The sequence below is a fragment of the Myotis myotis genome, unplaced genomic scaffold (genome assembly GCF_014108235.1).
Source record: "Myotis myotis isolate mMyoMyo1 unplaced genomic scaffold, mMyoMyo1.p scaffold_m19_p_11, whole genome shotgun sequence".
NCBI lineage: Eukaryota > Metazoa > Chordata > Mammalia > Chiroptera > Vespertilionidae > Myotis > Myotis myotis.
In genome coordinates, this window is record NW_023416315.1 from 38,957,688 (window position 1) to 38,979,633 (window position 21,946).

The 21,946-nt window shown below is 40.8% G+C and overlaps 2 protein-coding genes across 15 annotated transcripts in view; one reads left to right on the forward strand and one right to left on the reverse strand.

Annotated features, from left to right (window-relative positions):
• The first annotated feature begins 579 nt into the window (after nt 1–579).
• LOC118666242 (lanosterol 14-alpha demethylase) lies at nt 580–16,849 on the forward strand. Its single transcript, XM_036328245.1, has 10 exons — nt 580–931; nt 4,603–4,701; nt 5,562–5,738; nt 6,929–7,055; nt 8,814–8,988; nt 9,853–9,972; nt 11,059–11,254; nt 12,859–12,954; nt 13,799–13,967; nt 15,803–16,849. The coding sequence occupies exons 1-10, from the start codon at nt 758–760 to the stop codon at nt 15,979–15,981; spliced, it is 1,512 nt and encodes a 503-aa protein (XP_036184138.1). The 5' UTR covers nt 580–757; the 3' UTR covers nt 15,982–16,849.
• A 2,349-nt stretch (nt 16,850–19,198) lies between these two features.
• AKAP9 (A-kinase anchoring protein 9) overlaps nt 19,199–21,946 on the reverse strand; it is a 126,966-nt gene continuing 124,218 nt past the window's right edge. For 12 of the 14 annotated variants that reach the window (XM_036328235.1, XM_036328238.1, XM_036328234.1 and 9 more), the window contains 2 exons: nt 21,239–21,378; nt 19,199–19,746 (listed from right to left, as the gene is read on the reverse strand). In XM_036328235.1, coding sequence (XP_036184128.1) covers nt 19,712–19,746; nt 21,239–21,378 — 175 coding nt within the window. In that variant the 3' untranslated portion in view covers nt 19,199–19,711. Of the gene's footprint in view, nt 19,747–21,238; nt 21,379–21,946 lie in introns of those variants that run through there. The other 2 variants (XM_036328237.1, XR_004970913.1) reach the window with 2 other exon arrangements.

Sequence of the window (21,946 nt, forward strand, 5' to 3'; positions counted from 1 at the left end):
CTTGCTTCGACTGGGGTGAGGCGGGGCTGCCCTCACCGTCCCACCTGCAGGGCGTAGCGCGCCTCTTTCACAATGTCCTTTACCGTCTGCGTGGGTGGCCTCACCGGGTCCCCGGGACGTGACTGCGGAGCGGGCTCACGGAGGCGGGACCGCGCGCCCCGGCGGGGGCGGTGCCAAGCCGCCGGCCCAGCTGACGCCACATAGCCCGAGATCACCTCAGGCGCGCGGTGCAATCGCAGAGCGCGGCGCCGCCGCCGGCCGCCCCAGCGCAAGCCTGGCTGAGATCCCTCCGCCCTCGCGCTCAGATCCCTCCGCCCTCGCCCGGCCGGACCATCGTGTCCTGGCGCCCCGCCTCCAGGGCACACAGGTTGGGGGGGCACACAGGTTGGGGTGTCCCGCAACTCCCAGCGCGTCGTCCCCTCTAAGCTCATGGCCTATTCTTCCTCTGTGCCACCTGCGTCGTCGATGCAGCCCGCTTCTTCAGGTGGTCTCTCCAGGCGTAAGGAGACCGCGGCGTTATAGAGTCCGCGCTCGGGGGCGTGGCCAGCGGCAGGCCCCGCCCCGTTCTGTGACGCACCGGGTGGTGCGCGCGGGAGCCGGGAGTAGGGGGTGGCTCCGGGTTTATTAGAAGATCTGGGGGCCCGGGCCGCCTCCCGACGTCCATCTGCCCGCGCCTCTTGCCCCGTAAATTCGGAGGAGCGGCGCCGACTTCGGTCTCCAGCGGCTCCGGACAACCAAAGCGGCGGCGGCGGCCGGGATGGCGTTGCTGGGCTTACTGCAGGCGGGCGGGTCGGTGCTGGGGCAGGCGATGGAGAAGGTGACGGGCGGCCACCTTCTATCCATGCTACTGATCGCTTGCGCCTTCACGCTCAGCCTGGTCTACCTGCTCCGCCTTGCCACCGGCCACCTCGCCCCACTGCCGGCCGGGGCGGTACGTGCACCCCCAGGGGTCCGGGTCGGGGGGTGTGGCGACTCAGGTGGCGGAAGGGCTAGCGGGGGCGGCGACCTGCGCTCGTCTGGGCGTTGGCGGCGGCCCGCAAGGGATCGGGTGTCCGGGGCGGCGGGCGCACCGGGAGTCAGGTGCGAAGGGGACCCCGGGGTGGCCGCCTGCCCTGGCCTTGCGGGCCTTGGGGCTGATGGTCCTGACACTGACGGTGGCCACGTGCCTGGCCCTGGCCGGGGTCGTGCTTGCCGCGTTTGTGATCACAGTGGTTCTGTGCTGGTGGCGGTACCCGTAGCCCCACTGGCCGAGTCGGTATTGAAGGCGGAGGCCATGGCTGGGGCGCTGAGTGCCCTGGTCGGGTGTTTCGGGTCTGATAGGGACCCTGATGGCGATGCTGTTGGCAGCGGTGGCCCTGGTGGCCGTCATCCTGGGGACTGCACTGGTGTGGCTGTGTGGCTCGGTGTCCTGTGGGCTGTGGCATTGCCCCTGATGGCGACTTAAATCAGTTTTGAAAGACAAGTGTGTGCATTTTGGTAGAATGAGTGACTGGAGTGCTGTGGTGCAGGGACCTTCCTACGATGCTGATAAAAGCATTTAATCTAATTTCGTGGCTTTATCCTTAACCAACCAACAACTAGTAGCTGCCCTGTTCCTGACAATGGAAGGCAAAAACTATTGACCAAGTCGTTTTAGAAATAATTTTTGTTTGAACTGTAACAGGCATGAGGCAGTTAGTATTTTTATTTTTCCTTCACATGGGGTTTTTTTAAGAAGTGGTATTTGTCTTTGGAAGGATAAGTGGCGTTAGTTTTATTTTATTTTTTTTAACTTTACCCGTTTAAAAAATATATTTAATTGATATTTTAGAGAGAGAGGAAGGGAGTGGGATAGAGAGAGAGAAACATAGATGAGAGGGAAACATCATCGATTAGTTGCCTCCTGCACACTCCCCACAGGGGACCAAGCCCACAACCTGAGCATATGCCCTGACCTGGAATCTAATTGAACTGGTGGCCTCTTGGTTCCTGGCTCATTGCTCCCCGCTGAGTTACACCAGCTGTGCTGCAACATGCTTGTAGCTTTAGTATTTAAGATGGTTGTTACTATTATCCAAAGAGTGAGTTTGGAGTGCGCCTTACTATTTGAGACCACCAACTCTCTGAGGAGTCTTTTCAGTTGCAAGTTTGATTTCTAGGAGACTTAATGTTGTAATCTGCAAGTCTCATTTGAGGTCATCTAAAGTACCTTTTATAGTGAACTAGAGGCTCCGTGCATGACAGTCGTGTCTGTGCCCTCTTGCAGTCCAGGACCCCTTGGGGGATGTCCGCCTGCCGGCTTAGGTCCACTCCCTGCCTCCAGCCGGCTTCTGGCTGAGCGCGCTCCCCCTGTGAAAACCCACTGATCACCAGGGGGCAGCTCCTGCTTTGAGCGTCTGCCCCCTGGTGGTCAGTGAGCGTCATAGTGACTGGTCGTTCTACGTTTGGTTGATTAGCATATTAGGGTTTTATTATATAGGACTAGAGGCCCGGTGCACAAAAATTTGTGCACTCGGTGGGGAGGGGGGTCCCTCAGCCCGGCCTGTGCCCTCTCGCAGTCTGGGACCCCTTGGGAGGTAACGCCCTGCTGGCTTAGGCCTGCTGCCGGGTGGCAGAGGGCAGGCCCAATCCCTAGGTGCAGCCCCTAGTTGGGCTCAGAGCAGGGCCGATTGGGGAGTTGGGGCGCCGCCCCGTCATACACAGAGCAGGGCGATTGGGAGGTTGTGATTCCACTCTCAGTCACGCTCAGGGTAGGGCCGATTGGGGGGTTGGGGCCCCATCCCCTGTCACACTCAAGGCAGGGTCGATGGGGAGGTTGCGGCGCCACCCCGTCATGCACAGAGCAGGGCCAATCAGGGGGTTGGGGCATTTCCCCCTGTCACTCACAGAGCAGGGCCCATCAGGGGGGTTGGGGCTCTGTACCCTGTCACGCACAGAGCAGGGCCAATCAGGGGGTTGGGGCGCAGCCCCCTGTCACGCACAGAGCAGGGCCCATCAGGGGGTTGGGGCGCCGCCCTCTATCACCCACAGAGCAGGGCCGATCAGGGGGTTGGGGTGCTGCCACTCTCACACTCAGGGCAGGGCCGATGGGGAGGTTCTGGCTCTACCCCATCACACAGAGCAGGGCCCGTGGGGGGGGGGGGTACCGCACCCTGTCACACACAGAGCAGGGCCGATCAGGGGTTTGGGGTGCCGCACCCTGTCACACACAGAGCCGCAGGGCGATCAGGGGGTTTGGGCACTGCCCCCTGTCAAGCTGATCCCGGTGCCGGAGGCCTCTCAGCTCCACTGATCCCGGTGCTGGGAGGAATATTACCCTTTTACTATATAGGATAGAGGCCTGGTGCACGGGTGGGTGCCGGCTGGTTTGCCCTGAAGGGTGTCCTGGATCAGGGTGGGGGTCCCCACTGGGGTGCCTGGCCAGCCTGGGTGAGGGGATGATGGCTGTTTGCAGCTGGTCACACACCCTTCAGGGTGGAGGTCCCCACTGGGGTGCCTGGCCAGCCTGGGTGAGGGGATGATGACTGTTTGCAGCTGGTCACACACCCTTCAGGGTGGGGGTCCCCACTGGGGTGCCTGGCCAGTCTGGGTGAGGAGGTGAGGGCTGTTTTTAGGCTGGGAGTGACTGAAGCTCCCAACCGCTCCTTTTTTTCTTTTTTTTTTTTTTATTCTGGGCCAGCTTTAGCTTTGAGGCTTGGCTCCAGCTCTTAGGCCTCCGCTGCTAAAAGTAGGTTTCTGGCCTTTGCTTACAATGTTGCGATCCTGCTGGCTGAAGCCCGGCAGGTTTCTGGGGTTTTGTTTAGCTTCTGTGTTTGTTACAGAGTTGCTTGCAGCTCAGAGGCCTGCGGCGGCAGGCAGGGAACGTTGGAGTCCTCCGTCACTGAAGCAAGCAAGCCTCATGTTATTTTCCAGCTGCCTGGCTGCTGGCTGCCATCTTGGCTGACAGTTAATTTGCATATTGCCCTGATTAGCCAATGGGAAGGGTAGCGGTCGTACGCCAATTACCATGTTTCTCTTTTATTAGATAGGATGCCCAAGAGTTCCTGCTACAGTGGATCTACTCTCTCTTTTAGAATTAGTGGATCTAGCTCATTTGCAGTGAGAAAAGCATGAGATGTGTTCTCTTTACTGATAAAATGTCACTTTTTAAACATTTCCTGTATTTCTGTACCTCAAGTTACTATTTGTCTTTTTCTCTATCTTCTTTAGGCAAGATTCTGGGACTAAAATTTTGAGTGGTCATGGGAGTAAGTGGTGAAGACTCTAAGTTTGACTTTTCCAGTGTTTTTTTTTTGTTTTTTTTTGTTTTCCACTCATGATTAAGAAAGTTGCCTAGAGCCACCAGTAATAGTATTGGATATATTCTGGACAGTGTTCAGCATTTATAATTGCAATGCCTTTGTGTTTGTGTAGTGACATAGCCTACACCATGTGTTGAGTTTCTATTCATGTTACTATGGATATTCCTAAGATATTTACATTTTAGCTGTTCTTTATTACTTTTGATGCTTCATTTTTTGGTAACTTTTTAGTACTAATAGCAAATTTCATTTGTTTGGTTATGAAACTGAACTGGATTTCTCTCTTAAAATGTGAACTGGAAGTTTTTTGTTTCTCTTGCAGAAAAGTCCACCATACATTTTCTCTCCAATTCCATTCCTTGGGCATGCCATAGCATTTGGGAAAAGTCCAATTGAATTCCTGGAAAATGCATATGAGAAGGTAAGTCTTCCAGATGATTAGAGAAAAAGAAATTAGTGCTTTTCAAACTTTTAAATGGCAGAATGTGGCCAAGCTAGGATTTACATGTGGTTTGATTTCCAAGTCTATACTTTTAGTAGTAGTAGAGTAATAATAATAATAATAATAAAAATAAAATATTTATATAATTTTTATTATGGCCAAGCCATTCTAATATATTTTTCTCTAATAGATAAAATGTACATATAACACATACATATCACATATGTACATGTATATATACTCTAGTTAGTAAAGTCTAATATATATAATATTCTCTAACATATTTATGTTAATTTATTTAATCTTGACAACAGTTCTATGAAGTAGGTGCTATTATTCCCATTTTATAGATAAGGGAAGCTGAAGCACGTTGTTGGTGAGATAGTGGTAAAACTACTAAAATTTTGGCATCTTCATATAGCAGGTACTGTAGGAAAGGTCATATCCTTTAGCTACTCTTGTAAATTTGTCTTTAACCAATGGGGAAAAAAAATCTATGTTCTCAAAGATACTCATTGTGGAATTGTATATAAGTAAAAAATGGACACATCATCCGTGTGTAATAATGAAAAGAATAGTTAATTACTAACATTATGATATCTGTGTGTAAGATAGAAAATATTTTCAATATAAACTGAAAAAAGCAGAATAAAAATTTTTATTTTCATTTGCAACTGGATGAGCATAATTATAAATTTGGAGAAAGACTGGGGAAGAATTGCATTAAGGTTTATAAATGATTTTATTTTCAACAGTTACTGTTTTATGATTTAAGAAATTAGTGTCTTCATGCTGTGTATCTTTTGGTAACATCAATATGGGTACTTTTTTCTCTTTAGTATGGACCTGTGTTTAGTTTCACAATGGTGGGCAAGACATTTACTTACCTTCTGGGGAGTGATGCTGCTGCACTGCTTTTTAATAGTAAAAATGAAGACCTGAATGCAGAAGATGTCTACAGCCGTCTGACAACACCTGTGTTTGGAAAGGGAGTTGCATATGATGTGCCTAATCCAGTAGGTGACACTGTTATCTTCAAGAAAGATAAATCTATACTATAGTAGTTATAACTAGTAGTGTAATAGTATATACATTTCAAATGTAGAAACAGTTTATTCCTTGGTTCAAAAACTTGAGAATCATGAGATTTAATAGAAGGAAAGCCATGAATAACTGACAAACAATGGGTGTTTTGTTTTATAGTGGCTGGCATGGGCCAAGCAATTTTAAAGGGTGTCCTATACAAAGACATACAATCAATGATGACTTAGCTTGGGAGTTGATTTGAGAGGGTAACAAGAAAATCCCATTATTTTGTTGGAGGGTCTCCTACCTTCCCACTCCTGCCTGAAATTCTAGCAGGAGGGCTCTTTTGAGCTAGAGATCCTTGACTTTAGAAGTTTATGTGATTTCTTTTCCCCGCTAAAGTCAAATATTAAAGTGCTGCAACTTGATGTAAAACACAAAAGAGATAATTGGTTCAGTTGCTTGTTGTGGTCTCGGACTGTGAATGTATCATACATTACCCAACACCCTAGCCACTAGTAGTTAAGAGAGTTAACATTAAGTGCTGTTTCTGGGGATGCAGTAGGTGGGGGGATGAATGGCTCTCCGAGGCCAAACACAAGATCCCTAGAAAAACGCTGGTTAGATATATCCATTTTTTTCACACAGCTTATCAGATTCTTAAAATAGAAATATCCTAAAGATTTAAAACTATTAGTTGTTTTAGTGTGAATTTATTAAAACTACATTATATTCTAATTAAACTTCTGGAAAATAGTGTCAGTGGGGCATAGAAAAGGAGAATATGTGAAGGAACATAAAAATATCGAAGCATATTGGACCTTCGGGAGGTTGCGTTGACATCTGGGTTGAGTTGGAAGACTAGAAGATAACAGAATAGGAAGAGGGAACCCTAGAGTTAACTGTGGGAAAAGGGTATATAGGAATGACAGGAGTTGGGATACCTAACTTATCATTTGGCTAGGGCCTGCATAACAGGTCTTCTAGGTTACTTCAGATAGATGCATAAGTGTTCTAAGTTTCTTACATCTAGTGTGATTTAAAAAAAATCCTTTTACTATTTTTATTTTTAATTTTTCAGAAGGTTATTTTCTTTGAGTGTTACAGAGTTATAACGCAAATGGATCTTGTGATAAAACAAAATTGTGCTTTAATGCTGTGTACTTCTAATTTTTTTAAGGTTTTCTTGGAGCAGAAGAAAATGTTAAAAAGTGGCCTTAACATAGCACACTTTAGACAGCATGTTTCTATAATTGAAAATGAAACAAAGGAATATTTTCAGAGTTGGGGAGAAAGTGGAGAAAAAAGTAAGGAAAATACTTTGGTTTTGCATTTGTCCTAATATTTCTACTTTTCTATAAATAGGAATGTAAGAATACGTGTGTGTATATAAAAAACAAACTACAACATAATGTAAAACCACCTTAGATTTCATGGAAAGAACATACTATGATTACCATGGAGTTAAACAGCCTGAGAGGAAGTGATTATTGCTGCTCACTAGCAAAACCTTAAAATGGGTTAATGAACATGTATATCATTCAGTTCATTTATACAAATAATATAAAAATGGTTCATGATTAGATTATTTTTTAAAAATATATTTTATTGATTTTTTACAGAGAGGAAAGGAGAGGGATAGAGAGTTAGGAACATCGATGAGAGAGAAACATCGATCAGCTGCCTCCTGCACAGCCCCTACTGGGGATGTGCCTGCAACCAAGGTACATGCCCTTGACTGGAATGGAACCTGGGACCCTTGAGTCCGCAGGCCGACACTCTATCCACTGAGCCAAACCAGTTAGGGCCATGATTTGATTTTGAAATAAACAATGTAAAACTTTTGTAAGTTCATTTTAAGATAAATTTTTTTACTCCCAATGTGCAAGTAAAAGTCCAAATGACTTAATTATATATTTAATACCTTATTTATCTATTATTGTATGGGAATGATATATTCTATATAAAAATAAATTTAAGTACATAAGCTTACTTTACCAAAAGTTTGATTTTAGCCTTTTCCAATAAAAATCTTTTAGAATGTATTATATACATCCTTGCATTATATAATGTACTGAATGGTTTGGATATTTCTGGGAACCCAGTCTTTATATTGGGCTGCAGTGTTTCCTCCAGAGACAATTGTCATAGTCATGGCTGGAAGCAACGTCTGCCTGTGGGGCAGTAAGACCTCTGTGTAGGTTACCATGTTCTGGGTCTGGTATTCAGTTCTTTATAAAAGGTCCAGGAACTTGATTTAAAAAAAAATAATACACCTGAAGTTGATGTGATATATTTCTAACTCTACAAGAAGCGGATTTATACAAGAATGCTAGCTTAAATACAAGTGAGACATAATTACAGCACCAAGAACACCAGAATGTTTCCTGAACTTCTCTTTCTTGGAAAATCTAACTGGAAAGCCAGATGATAATTGGAATTTCATGTGGTGAACATGGAATTAAAGAACATGGCATTGATTGGGTAATTTTTATGACTTAAGGGTCATTCAAATAATGCTTGCCTGATGAATCTGTCCTGTGTTGAGCTGTATGAATTGATGATTAGTTAAAATTTCTCATATGTATGTGGTCAAGACTCCAATGTTTAGCTCTGCTCTTCCCACTTTTGACCTGGGAAATAATCCATACTTCAGTTTTAGGACTGCTGTTCTTTGGAAGCGCCTCTTTATTGTTGTCATATGCACTAAATAATCTTTTTGCTGCTTTTGTTATACTGTGACCTTGAACTGAGACAGCCATACTCAGTTTTATCTTTTCAAGGTGAAGGGCTCATGAGTGAGGTTTGGAGATATGCCTTTGTGGCATTGATTTTGGCTGGGGGGGGTGGGGGGTGCTTTCCATCTTTTGGTTTCTTGCCTCTCTTTGTTTTGCTGGTAAGGTAGTCACAAAGCTGTCTACAAGCTTTTTTGATGGTATGAATAGGACCTTGTTGGTTTTTGAGTTTTTATTCTCACTTTTCCTTCACAATTTTATATCTCTAATAAAACAACATTTCAAAAGCAGTTTTGGTAATATTAATGGGAATGACCTTTTTCTCTCCAGATTTGTTTGAAGCTCTTTCTGAGCTCATAATTTTAACAGCTAGCCATTGTTTACATGGAAAGGAAATCAGAAGTCAACTCAATGAGAAGGTGGCACAGCTGTATGCAGATTTGGATGGAGGTTTTAGCCATGCAGCCTGGCTGTTGCCAGGTTGGCTCCCTTTGCCTAGTTTCAGGTATGGATAAAGAAACACCTGGGGGGATTTAACTTTGTATAATTACTGTAGTGTTAACAAAGGTAAACATTAAACAAATTGAAGTACAAATTGGCAGTTACAAAATAGTCACAGGATATACAGTACAGCATAGGGAATATAGTCAATAATCTATATATATAAAAGCCTAAGTGACCAGCCATTAACTATGATGCACACTGACCACCAGGGGCCAGACACTCAATGCAGTAGCAAAAACAACAGGCATGGATACATGGAACAGACTGATGAATCTCAGAGAGAGGGGAGAGGGTGGGAAAAGGTTAACGAAAGATTTTATATGCATATGCATACTAGAGGCCCTTGGCCTGCCCTGCGGGGATTGGGCTGAAACTGTCTCTCTCACATCCCCTGAGTAGTCCCAGATTGCGAGAGGGTGCAGGCCAGGCCGAGGGACCCTACTGGTGCACGAATCCTTGCACTGGGTCTCTATATATATAAAAGCCTAAGTGACCGAATGTCCAGTCGACTTGTCACTATGACGCGCACTGACCACCAGGGGGCAGCTCCTGTGTTGAGCATCTGCCCCTGGTGCTCAGTGCGTGTCATAGCGACTGGTTGACCGGTTGTTCCGGTCATTCCGCCGTTCAGTTGCTGGGCTTTTATGTATAGGATAACATACTTTTTGCTCTGAGTGACCCTAGAAATTCCTAAAACTATATGATTTTTGTGATGTCTTTTTTCTCCTTGTTTCTGAGTTTTATCAGATATTTTAGAGTCATTAAAGCTAAAGTTTCTTTAAGCTAGGTCCTGGTTATTTTCAAAAGGAATTTGCCAGAAAGTATTGCTTTATTGTTTGAAGTTATTTTCATCTTTGAATTACAGACGCAGAGACAGAGCTCATCGAGAGATCAAGAGTATTTTTTATAAGGCAATCCAGAAACGCAGACAGTCAGAAGAAAAAATTGATGACATTCTCCAAACTTTATTAGATTCTACTTACAAGTAAGAGCTGTTTAGATCATATATTAAGCTGAAGCAGGAGATTACACATTAAAACATACTTAAATAATATGTCTCCATGATGCTGCCTGACTCATATGGCCCAGTGGTTGAGCGTCAACCTATGAACCAGGAGGTCACAGCACATGCCTGAGTTGTGGGGTTTCGATCCCCAGTGGGGGCCATGCAGGAGGCAGCCGACCCATGATTCTCTCTCATCATTGATGTTTCTCTCTCTCTCCCCCCATCCCTTCCTCTGAAATCAGTAAAAAAATACACTTTTTAAAAAAGTCATGATGCTGCAAAATTAGTAACTATGACTTTTGTAGTTTGTTGTTTTTTTTTTTAACACATTGTATGCGGGAAACGTATTTATACGTTCTACCAGTGTAGTAGAGCGCGGGACACATATTAATACGTTTTTTATAGACTAGCGGTAGAATGCGGGTAACGTATAAATACGTAAACTAAAGTTATCATAATTTTACTGAACGTTGCCATTTGCGCAAAAAATTAGCAAAAATGACCCGCGCCACCTGTTAGCGCACGATAAAAACTACCCACAAACAATGTGTTAAATATATTTGTGTTGATTTCAGAGAGGAAGGGAGAGGGAGATAGAGATAGGAATGTCAATGATGGGAGAGAAATCATGGATCAGTTGTCTCCTGCACACCCTCTACCGGGGATTGAGCCTGCAACCTGGGCATGTGCCCTTGACCGTAATTGAACCCGGGACCCTTCAGTCTGCAGGCCGATGCTCTTATCCACTGAGCCAAACCGGCTGGGGCTGACATTTGTAGTTTATGGATGAGACATAAATTACTGGGATCCCATGCCTTATTGGCATCCCAGAGATTACGCAAGATTAAGTTTGGTAGGAAATTGCAGTTAAGTGTTCATAATCAAAATCATATTTTCTATTGGTCTTTCTCTTTTCACTAATAGATAAAATTCTGACTTCTGATGCACAAATACAAGAAACCATTATACCTGACAAATTTTTTCATTATAACTCTTTTTTTAAAGGTTGAGGTGTGAAATGTGTCTGCCAAAATGTTATATTTGTGTGTGTGGTTCATTCTGTAGGGATGGGCATCCTTTGACGGATGACGAAGTAGCAGGCATGCTCATTGGACTGCTCTTGGCAGGGCAGCACACATCCTCAACTACTAGTGCCTGGATGGGCTTCTTTTTGGCCAGAGACAAGACACTTCAAGAAAAATGTTATTTAGAACAGAAAGCAGTCTGTGGAGAAAATCTGCCTCCTTTAACTTATGACCAGGTTTGTTGGATCGTTATTTTTATTGCTGCCTTATTTGAATATTGGTGGTTAACTTTTAAAGGGGACAATTTAAGTAACAAAAGCAAAAATAAACATGGTACATTAAACTAAAAAGATTTTGCACAGTTAAGGAAACATCAATAAAACAAAAAGACAACCTACTGAATGGCCGAAGATACTTGCAGGTGATACATTCAATAAAGGGTTAATAATCTAAATTTTTGAAATAACATCCTAAGTAATTGGTATAGCCATTTTGAAAAACAGTATGGAGATTCCTTAAAAATTTAAAAGTAGAACTGTCATAGGACTCAGCAATATTACTTCTAAGTATTTATCAGAAGAAAACAAAAACACTAATTCGAAAAGATATGGGCACCTCTATTTTCACTGTAGCATTATTTATAGTAGCCAGCATATGGAAGCAACTTAGGTGTCTATCAATAGATAAATGGCTAAAGAAGATGTAGCATGCACATACAATGGAATAATACTCAGCAAAAAAAAAAAAAAGAGTGAAATATTGCCATTTGTGACAAGAGGGTATTTGATGAACCGAGAGGGTATTGTGCTCAGTGAAATAAGCCAGAGAAAGACAAATACCATATAATTTCACTTATATGTAGAATCTACAAAAACAAATGAATTAACAACTAAAAAACCAGACCCATAGATACAGAGAGCAAGTGATGGTTATTAAAGAAGATGGGGTGGGGATAGATGAAAAGAGTTTTTTAAAAATAGAATATAAAAAATAAAGGGGACAATTTGAGAGTTTCTGTGTACTATAGATTAATTTGCTTACTGTCTTTTGTTTTTTGAAAATTTCCCAGAAATGTCCTAATGTTAGATTTGGTTTGCTAATATTTTGTTGAGGATTTTTGCTTCTGTGTTTATGTGGGATATTGATCTGTAGTTTTAATATGATGTCTTTGATAGATTTGCTGTCAGTAATACACATCTCATAGAATGAGTTTGGAAATGTTCTCTTATTTTTTGAAGAGTTTATGAAGGGTTGGTGGTAATTCTTTCTTACATGTCTAATAGATTTCACCAGAGAAGCCCTGTATGTGCTTTTCTTTGTTGTAAGTTTTTTGATTCTTATTCAATCTCTTTGTTGCAGGTTTATTCATATGTCCTGTTTCTTTTTGAATCAGTTTTGGTAGTTTGTGTCTTTCTAGGAATACATCCATTTTATCTAGATCACCTAATCTGATGGCATACAATTGTTATAGTATTCTCTTATAATTCTTGTAAGGTCTCCTCTTTCATTTCTGATTTATATATAATGCTTAATTTATATATAATTCACATACTATAAAATCTATTCATTTAAAATATATAATTTACTGGTTTTTAAAATATACTCATAGTTGTAAAATCACAATTTTAGAACATTTACATCACTTCCAAAAGAAAGCCAGTACACGTTAGCAGTTACTCTCCATTTTCCCTGTGCCCTTGAAATAACCCAGAAAAAAATAATTTTAACTTAAACTTAACTAAATAAAATAAATTTTAATTTATAAAATAATATTTAAGTTAAAATACTGTTGAAGTATGTTAAATATTTGTAAAATTCAGGAAATGCTTTTTCTTTTCAGCTTAAGGATCTAAATTTACTTGATCGCTGTATAAAAGAAACGTTAAGACTTCGACCTCCTATAATGACTATGATGAGAATGGCCAAAACTCCTCAGGTGAGGCTCTTGGTTAGATATCCCCTTATATGTCTTCAATTTTTAATTTACCAAAGAGATGATTTCCAGAAAGAGAATTTTTTAAATTAAAAAAGTAGAATAATAATCACTTCTAGCCAGTTTTCAAGTTTATATATTCTAAATACATAAATATTTTCATATAATTGCAGAGTTAGTCTGTTCCCTGCATTTTTAATTATTTGGGTGTTTTTTTTTAATGGAAATATATCTTATTTTTAAAATAACATTTTTATAATTCTAACTATATGAAAGTCTAAAAATCAGATTATGGAAAGACTCCTTGAAATCCCACCCCTTCCTCTGAGGCATTATGACCTGTTTGTGTATATACTTGTAGTCCAATTTTGGATCATTTGGAAATCATCTTGAGTTAAAATAATTTTCTGCTGGCCTATCATCCTGCTAGTTTTTAAATCTGATGTATATTAATGCTGTATTGCACAATGACCTGATTTTTTTGTAGAATATTTTTATTTATCTATTTGGTTGTTTTAAATATATTTTATTGATTTTTCCACAGAGAGGAGAGGAGAGGGATAGAGTTAGAAACATCGATGAGAGAGAAACATCGATCAGCTGCCTCCTGCACGCCCCCTACTGGGGATATGCCCGCAACCAAGGTACATGCCCCTGACTGGAATCGAACCTGGGACCCTTGAGTCCGCAGGCCGACGCTCTATCCACTGAGCAAAACCGGTTAGGGCTAGAATATTTTTAAATTATCTAATGAGTCAGTTGGGGAAAAGGAGACATGTAATACTTTAAACAATAAAATAAATAAATAAATAAATAATCTAATGAAATATTTTGCTTTCATTTGTAGGTTGTGGCAGGGTATACCATTCCTCCAGGACATCAGGTGTGTGTTTCTCCCACTGTCAATCAAAGACTTAAAGACTCATGGAGTGAACGTCTGCATTTTAATCCTGATCGCTACTTACAGGACAATCCAGCATCAGGAGAGAAATTTGCCTATGTGCCATTTGGAGCTGGTAAGATGATTATATTTTACATTTGAAATGTTTGTTCTGATAACAGGTTGTCAGAAGTTACCAGAACAAAAATAACCCATGTGAATTTTATTTACAAGTATCTTTCCCTTTCCTAATAGGGATATTTTTGCAAATGTGTGGGGATTTTTTCCCATACCAATTCTCTGCGGACACTGATAGAGTTCCTATAATTCAGTTCAGTTCTGACATTCTCTACCTGGGGTTGGTTAGTACAGGCCCCATTGGTTAAAGGCTAGGTTCCACAAGACTGCTCCCTTTCCCCCCACTTCAGCTACAATTAATTGCAAGTCCAGTTGTCACCTGACTAACTGGTTCCAACCCATAATTTGTTGGAAGGGCTCACAGAACCCAGAAAACAGTTTACTTACTAGAGTAACTAGACCAAAGATACAACTCAGGAACAGCCTGATTGAAGAGATGCATAGAGCAAGGTATGGGAGAAGGGGCACAGAGCTTCCATGCCCTCTGGGTATGCCACCTCCCAGCACCTCCAGGTGTTCACCAACCTGGAAACTCTCTGAACACCCTTGTATTTTTTTTTTTTAACACCCTTGTATTTTAAGGATTTTTATTGAGGCTTCATCACAAAGGCATACTTGATTAAAATCATTTGTCATTTAGAATTAATGCAACCTCCAGCCTCTCCCTCCTGGAAGTCAGGGGGTGGGACTGAAAGTTGCAATTCTTTTATCATTTGGTTGGTTCCCCTGGCAGTCAGCCTCCATCCTGAAGGGCTTTCCAAAAGTCACCTCATTAACAAACTCAGGTGTGGCTGTAAGGGGCCTCCCTCCCTCCCCCTCCCCCCAGCCCCACCTCCTGGTTGAACTCCCGGACAACTCCTGGTCCAGGGGACAACTTGCATACTACACTTTTATTATATAGGATAGGATTATAGTATCACAGTTGCTGTACCTGTAGTATTGAAGTCAGATTTGAAGTCAGTTTAGTCCTCCAACTTGTTTTTTTCCAGGATGGCTTTGGGTATCCTAGGTCCCTTTGTATTTTCATATGCATTTTAGAATCAGCTTATCAGTTCTTATGAGTATATGACCTTTCATATTTTGATCTCAGTATGTGTTGCTATTTTGGGTTTATTAAAAGCCTTTTTCTTCCACTGTCATTTGTAAAGGCATATAAAGTTTTGTTTGGAATGTTTATATTGACTTTTAACTAGGGTTCTCTTGGGAGAGGAGGTAAGAATATTCTAGTATGTTGCCAAACTAGATTAGCATCATATATTTCAAACCATCATATATTTAACCTAGATAGATGTTAAGTTTCAAAAAAGGTGATTGGAAAAGCCATATAATTAATTACCCTAGTGCTGTTTCCCCTAAAATAGATGTTGAAAATCTCCTGAGATTTTTATTAGCTATTTATATTCTTTTTATTTTATTATTTTAATTCTCACCTGAGGATATGTGTATTTTTTTAATTGACTTTAGAGAGAGAGAGGGAGAGGTAAAGAGACTGAAAGAGAGAAACATTGATGTGAGGAAGAAACATTGATTGGCTGCCTCCTAAAGCTGCCCCTGCTGGGAAATCAAATTCACTTGTGATGAAGCCTCAACAAGTACGTGTGCTTTGACTGGGAATCAAACCTTTGACCCTTCGGTGCATGGGAGGATGCTCCAACCGATTGAGCCACACTGGCCAGGGCTATATTCTTATTTTATGTGAAAAGAATGTCATCTTTTTATTATATCTGTATATCTGCCCTTCACCTAAACTGTAGTTAAACAGATTTCATCACTCCAGGTTAAAAGAAGCGAGAAAGAATTAAACTGATTCTTAACGAAAAATTTTTTTTACAGGGCGTCATCGTTGTATTGGGGAGAATTTTGCTTATGTGCAAATCAAGACAATTTGGTCCACTATGCTTCGTTTATATGAATTTGATCTCATTGATGGATATTTTCCCACTGTGAATTATACAACCATGATTCACACCCCTGAAAACCCAATTATCCGATACAAACGAAGATCAAAATGAAAAATGCTGCAAGGAATACCTGAAACATCACTGTAAACAGCAAAAGCATTTGAAGAGAATGAAGTTGATGAAACAACTTACTCTCTTTTGAGTGTGTTACTTTAAAAGACAGCCAACTTAACGGTTTTTATATTTTAACTGAATGGTTCCATAAAATTTAATGGCATTTCAGGCATTTCTTAATACTTTTATGATGGATATTTCTTACATATGCTTTATTTAAGGAAATCAAGCTACTTAGTAAAAAGTTGTTTAGGGGACCTTGGTTATTGGCAGATTCTAAATAACACAATTTCCAGGTATTTTTTTAAGAGCATACCTAGCTCTTGGTAAGTTAAGTTCAGGATATTCAAATCTTGGACTAGATCTGCAAGTATAAAAGCCAAATGAGATACTTGGAAGCCTTAGGTTATTTATTCATTTCCTGTGTAATGTTTGGGTGTGTGAGGATAGGTAAGTAGGGGATAAACTTACATTTAAAGCCTTGGATGAAAAAGAATCCTATTGTTTTGGTATGATGAAAATTAGCAGTGATGGAGCTTTGTTGTAGAAAAAGATGTCTTTGGGAAGTACTGTCTTTTAGGAAATTGAGGGAGATGTATGGTATTTACGTTTCCTAAAAAAGAATATAATTATTCTAAAGACTGCTTGCATTAACTTGATCTAATTACTAAATATTTCATTTACTTGATAAATTTGTATCTGGTTCTACATGGTCACACATCTGTGTGAAAATCCAAAATAAAGTCCCTAAGGGATAATTTTTGTTCTCTTTGGCTCAAGGTGGTTCCTGGCTTCCTCTCCAGAATCTACTTGGGGATGTTTCTGTTACTAGTTCTGTTTATTAAAACTTAATTTAGGTCAGTAAGTTGTGTTTTTTGTTTTTTGTTTTTGTTTTTAATACAAAATCTGAGATCAGGGAACTCTGGCTTTAAGATAAGGATAACATGAAGCTGGGTCCTTGAGAGTAGGATCATTGGCCATATTACGTGAAGGCTGTGTTCAAGAATCAACTCAAATTCTAACTGGGGGCCTATAATTTGGCCATATTACTGTTTTTTAAATAAGGACAAAATATTTCACCCTATAAGTTCTGTTTAAGAGGCTGGAGGACTCATATAAACTCTATCTCTGCTGTTAGTTTTCCACGTTTAAAATGATCTTTGAGAAAAATATAGTATAGTCTATATTCACGAACTGTAAAGCATGTGTGTTTTGGTGAGTAGAATTCAGGAATCTACAAACTTGGATTAGAAAAAAAATTACATCCTTATTTGTACTGTATTCAAATTTAGGCAACAAACCACATTAGTAATAGCAGTACCCATGACTGTGAACAGAAGTCACAGTTATTTTCATATCACATTATAGTGGTTGTAGATCTTAAAGTTCTTTTACTCTCGTCACTACTTTGAAATTATGGTAGTTGTTAGATCTGCTAGATCTTATGTCTTTAAACTTACATGTTATATCACACATTTAAAAAGATTTGACTACTATATAATTGGTTTCCTTTATAGTTTACTTTAGACTCTAGTAAATTCATTTTTAATCATAGACTATGTGTTGGTAAGCATTAACAAGTTGATGGCAGAGGCCTAATGTCGTAGAGGGCTGATGGTCAGTGGAAGGGAACAGAATGATCAGAGCACTTGTCCATCTCCTCCTTTCTCAGAGCAAAACAGCCTTGAATGGCAAACTATGAAAGGTTTTACCCACAATCCTTACCTTCAGATATCTGCTTTAGAATACAGTTGTTGTTCCTATAACTTTGATCAGAACCCAGCTGCTAATTGGAAAAATTTAGGTACTGTGAAATCTTCAAGAATGTAGAATTTGTTTCCATAGCTTGTTTGTGTTGGTATAAATCCTAGATTACCCAATGGTAAAACAAAAATCTGGTTATAAGCACCTAATAGTACTTATTCTTGCTGTTTTAGTGAGTTGCTATGTTATCAGGGAGGACTCTTAATTAAGAAAACATTTTTATATCTCTGAGAGATTCCCATTATGGATTTGGCTTAGCAGAAACACACTTTCATTCTATTTGTGGTGAATAAAGTTTAAGATTATTTGAGTTAAATGAGAGCTGCATCATCTCAGCGGCCATGGCTTTGTGAGGGTACACCTTTGACCACAAGTAACAATAAAATTAATAGAGCAAATAATAGAGAAAAATACCAATATAGCTTTTAAAATATCCTATATAATAAAAGCCTAATATGCAAAATTGTATGCCTGCCATGTTCTGCGCTGACCACCAGGGGGCAGCGCAGAACATGTCGGGCTTACGCGACATGGCGCTGGCAGCAGGCGGCAGTGGAGGCACTGCTGGTCCTGATAGGCCCTGATAAGAGCGGGACTGCAGCGGGATGGTGGAAGCAGGTGAGCGGGCAGCGCCAGGTCAAGGCAGGTGTGAGTGGGGCCCATTTGCCCTGCTCATGGCCCAGCAGATGGCAACCGGTGGCGGTGGGGGGCAGGGCCGCCACCCGGCTCCCAGGAGCTGAGGGAGCCCGATGACTCAGGGAAAGGGGGGTGCGCAGGGGCCTGGGGGCCCAGAGGTCAGCTGGGACCTGCCTTTCCACGTCAGACACTCGTGCTTCGATTTTCGATCACCAGCTAGGCCTAGGCACTGCACCCGTACATGAATTTTGTGCACCAGGCCTCTAGTATATATAGATGTAAAGTTGAAAAAAAGGCACATGGAAAATTCTTCCTCAATAGAGGGAGAGAAAAATCCCAATGGTATCTATAAGATTAGGACAACTTTCTGAATCTCCAAGTCCTACATATTTCTAGTAAGTAATGAGGTGATATGCACTGCCGCAGACTGGATGTTTGTCTCCCCAAATTCATGTTGAAACAATCTCCAATTTATTGGTATTCAGAAGTGGGGATTTGTGGGGTGACTGTATCATGGGGGATCTCTCATGGACAGCTATATTGGTATTTTAAAAAGCTATATTGGTATTTTCCTCTATTTATTTGCTCTTTTTTATAAAAGATGGCAGTCTATGAATGAGGAAGCAGGCCTCACCAGTCACTATATCTGTTAGTACCTTGATCTTTGACTTCCCAGACTCCAGAACTGTGAAAAACAAATTTCTGTTGTTTATAAGGCACCCAGTCTATGGCATTTTATCAGAGCAGCTGGAATGGACTAAGACATGCACCAAGAACTATGGCTTAGTTAAAAATGAAGAGGGTTCAAATACAGTGTGGTTAAAATGGTGAAGTCATTTTTATTTCAGTACTTGACAAAATACCCCATAAAATTCAAAACTTCTACCATTATACAAAAATAGGTCTCTACAAGTGATATCTGTCATCATCACCAGTAGCAAATATATTAGGCAGAAACAGGTAACTTCAGTAGCCTTATAAGAAAAGTGCAGGACACCTCAAGCTACACATTCAGCAGTGTCATAATATGCAAAAGTTTAATCTTTTCACCCATTTGATAAATACACCAGGTTTATAATTTAACCATTTAAATTAGCATTCCACAAATACACATGTAATTGAACGATTATTGTGCATGAATACATACACAATGCTTATATGTACAAATTCCAGTTTGTTTTCATGTACTGGCTGGGATTTGTATACAATCATAAGCTGTGTTCATGTTGGTCCCATTGAATATCCGCAATACAAAAGCACAAAAGAACCATTGGTTTACAAAAGGGAATTTGCTTAAAATCACTTTGAGTCATGATGTTTCAAAGGATTATCTTCTCATGCCACCATGAAAATGAGTGGAACCTAGAAGAGAAAACCAGAATATGCAAATGATTTCAAATTAGATTGCTACCTGTACCATACTAAATAGTTTATGAAAGGCAGATTACTATTATCCTCCATTTAAAAATAATACTTTTTATAGTCCTAAAAAGTTCTTCATACTTGAAGAGATTTTGAATATATATTTAAAAGTCACTGTGGCAGGCTCTGTATCAAGATCTGACTAAAGTTAAGGTCCTCTTTAAAGTGCCCTGAAGGTTGAATGTTCTATACCTCCCACCTCTTGAGAAATCTTCGGGACTTCAAAATTTGCATTTTGTGACCTGAAGAGCATTATGCTAAATGAAATAAGCCAGATAGAGAAAGACAAGTATCACATGATCTCACTTAGATGTGGAATCTAATGAAAATAACTGATGAACAAAATAGGTTCAGAGGTACGGATGCATGGAACAGAATAACAGATCTCAGTGAGGGGGTTCGGTTACTGTACTGTACTACACTATCTCCCAACAATTTTTCATAATGTCCATAGACTATCAATTTTAGTCAATATTTTTCCCCAGGCATAAGGAGGATAACAGATCTCAGTGATGGGGCTGGGACAGGAAGAGATTAGCCAAAGAATACTTAATGTTTAACCTATGGACACAGACAATAACATAGGGAATGCCGGGGGTGGGGCGGGGGGTTCGGTGGAGGGGGTCAAAAAGGGAGAAAATAGGAGACATCTATAATGCTGTGAACAATAAAATAAAAGCAAACAAAAGAAACCTGTTTCCACCTCATTTTCACCAAGTGGACAGTAAATAAATACACTCATGACCAAAAAAATCTGAGTCTTGTGAAATTTGGATGCTCAATGCAAAGCACAAACCAAACCACAGTCTAGCTAGGACAATACAAGTTTCTTGCGTTAGGTGATTTTTATAGGAAAAGATAAACTATTAACTCAAAATAACCTTTTAGTCCTATCTAGTTTGTGGGAATAGTATATTAAAAATATATATATATAAAAGTTGACTTAAAGCATATTAAATTAAAATGATTCAAAATCTTTGAATCAGGAGTGAAGGGTGACAGGAAAAAGGGTTTCCCACAATGAACAGGGAAATTACTAAGTATGACATTTTTGTGTTTTTGAGCAGAGAGAAATAAAAGGTCATTTTTACAGTCTTTTTAATGGGATATGTTTTACGCAAACATAAAAGCACAAGATCCTCCTATGAATAATGGCTGCATTAAATGCTTCAAGTCCTTGTTTGCTCCTCTCATCTTCCCACCCAGAGAGAGAGAAACATTGATGTGAGAGACACATCAATAGGTTGTTCCCCCCCCCCCCCCCCCCCCCCCCGCAGTCACCCCAACCAGGACCAGGGATAGAACCTGCAATGCAGGCAGTGCCCTTGACTAGGAATGGAACCCAGGACCCTTCAATGTGTGGGCTGACACTCTAACTACTGAGCATACTGGCCAGTGCGGTGCTGCCAATTTATGGCTAAGCTGAGAGTACCTGACTGTACAGTTCCAAGGCGCCTTTGCAGGGCCTCCAGCCGAGTGATATAATCTGTCAGGGCTCTGTCAGGGTCATAATTCTGAAGCTGAGAACATGCTAAGGAAGCAGGATTTAAATCAGCTGGAGGGCCTGGGTACCTATGGGATCCAAAGTATAAACATGAGTCCAAATTATCCAGAAACAAGGTAAGTAACTTCCCCACCAGCCTCCACCCTCTCTCAAAAGGCAGACCACTTGTACATGGTCTGATCTGTATCTCCCACACTTCTGAGTTTGAGCTGTAAAGTGAAAAAACCGCCTCAATAAACGCAAATCAGCAACTATGAAGTCATCACAATAATGTCCAGTATACTGCCTGCCACATAGGTCCTCAATAAATGCTGTATATTATCTAACTGCATCTTGTCACGCAGACTGGAGAGGTTTTGTCATAGTGTCTACAGACTATCAATTTTAGTCAATACATTTCCCAATGCCTAACCCACAGCATTTTCTAAACAACACTTGATCAAATGTTTCTTATACCCTTGGAAACCAGTTACAAATCTAAAAGCTATTTTTGATTCTGAGCCTTTGATTATGCAAATCACATATTCCTGAAGATACATTTAGCTTTTTCAATGCAAAGAAGTCAAAGCCCTAACACTTCCCTTTATTAGTATTAGTATATTTAACTACTCTAGGCAAGTTTTATCAAATTCTTAC

Bases quoted from the DNA above. Each gene is read 5' to 3' on its own strand.
- LOC118666242 (XM_036328245.1), top strand. From the start codon at position 758: ATGGCGTTGCTGGGCTTACTGCAGGCGGGCGGGTCGGTGCTGGGGCAG. The intron at 5,739-6,928 runs GTAGGTGACACT...AATTTTTTTAAG, and splicing joins CATATGATGTGCCTAATCCA to GTTTTCTTGGAGCAGAAGAA. The intron at 9,973-11,058 runs GTAAGAGCTGTT...TTCATTCTGTAG, and splicing joins TTATTAGATTCTACTTACAA to GGATGGGCATCCTTTGACGG.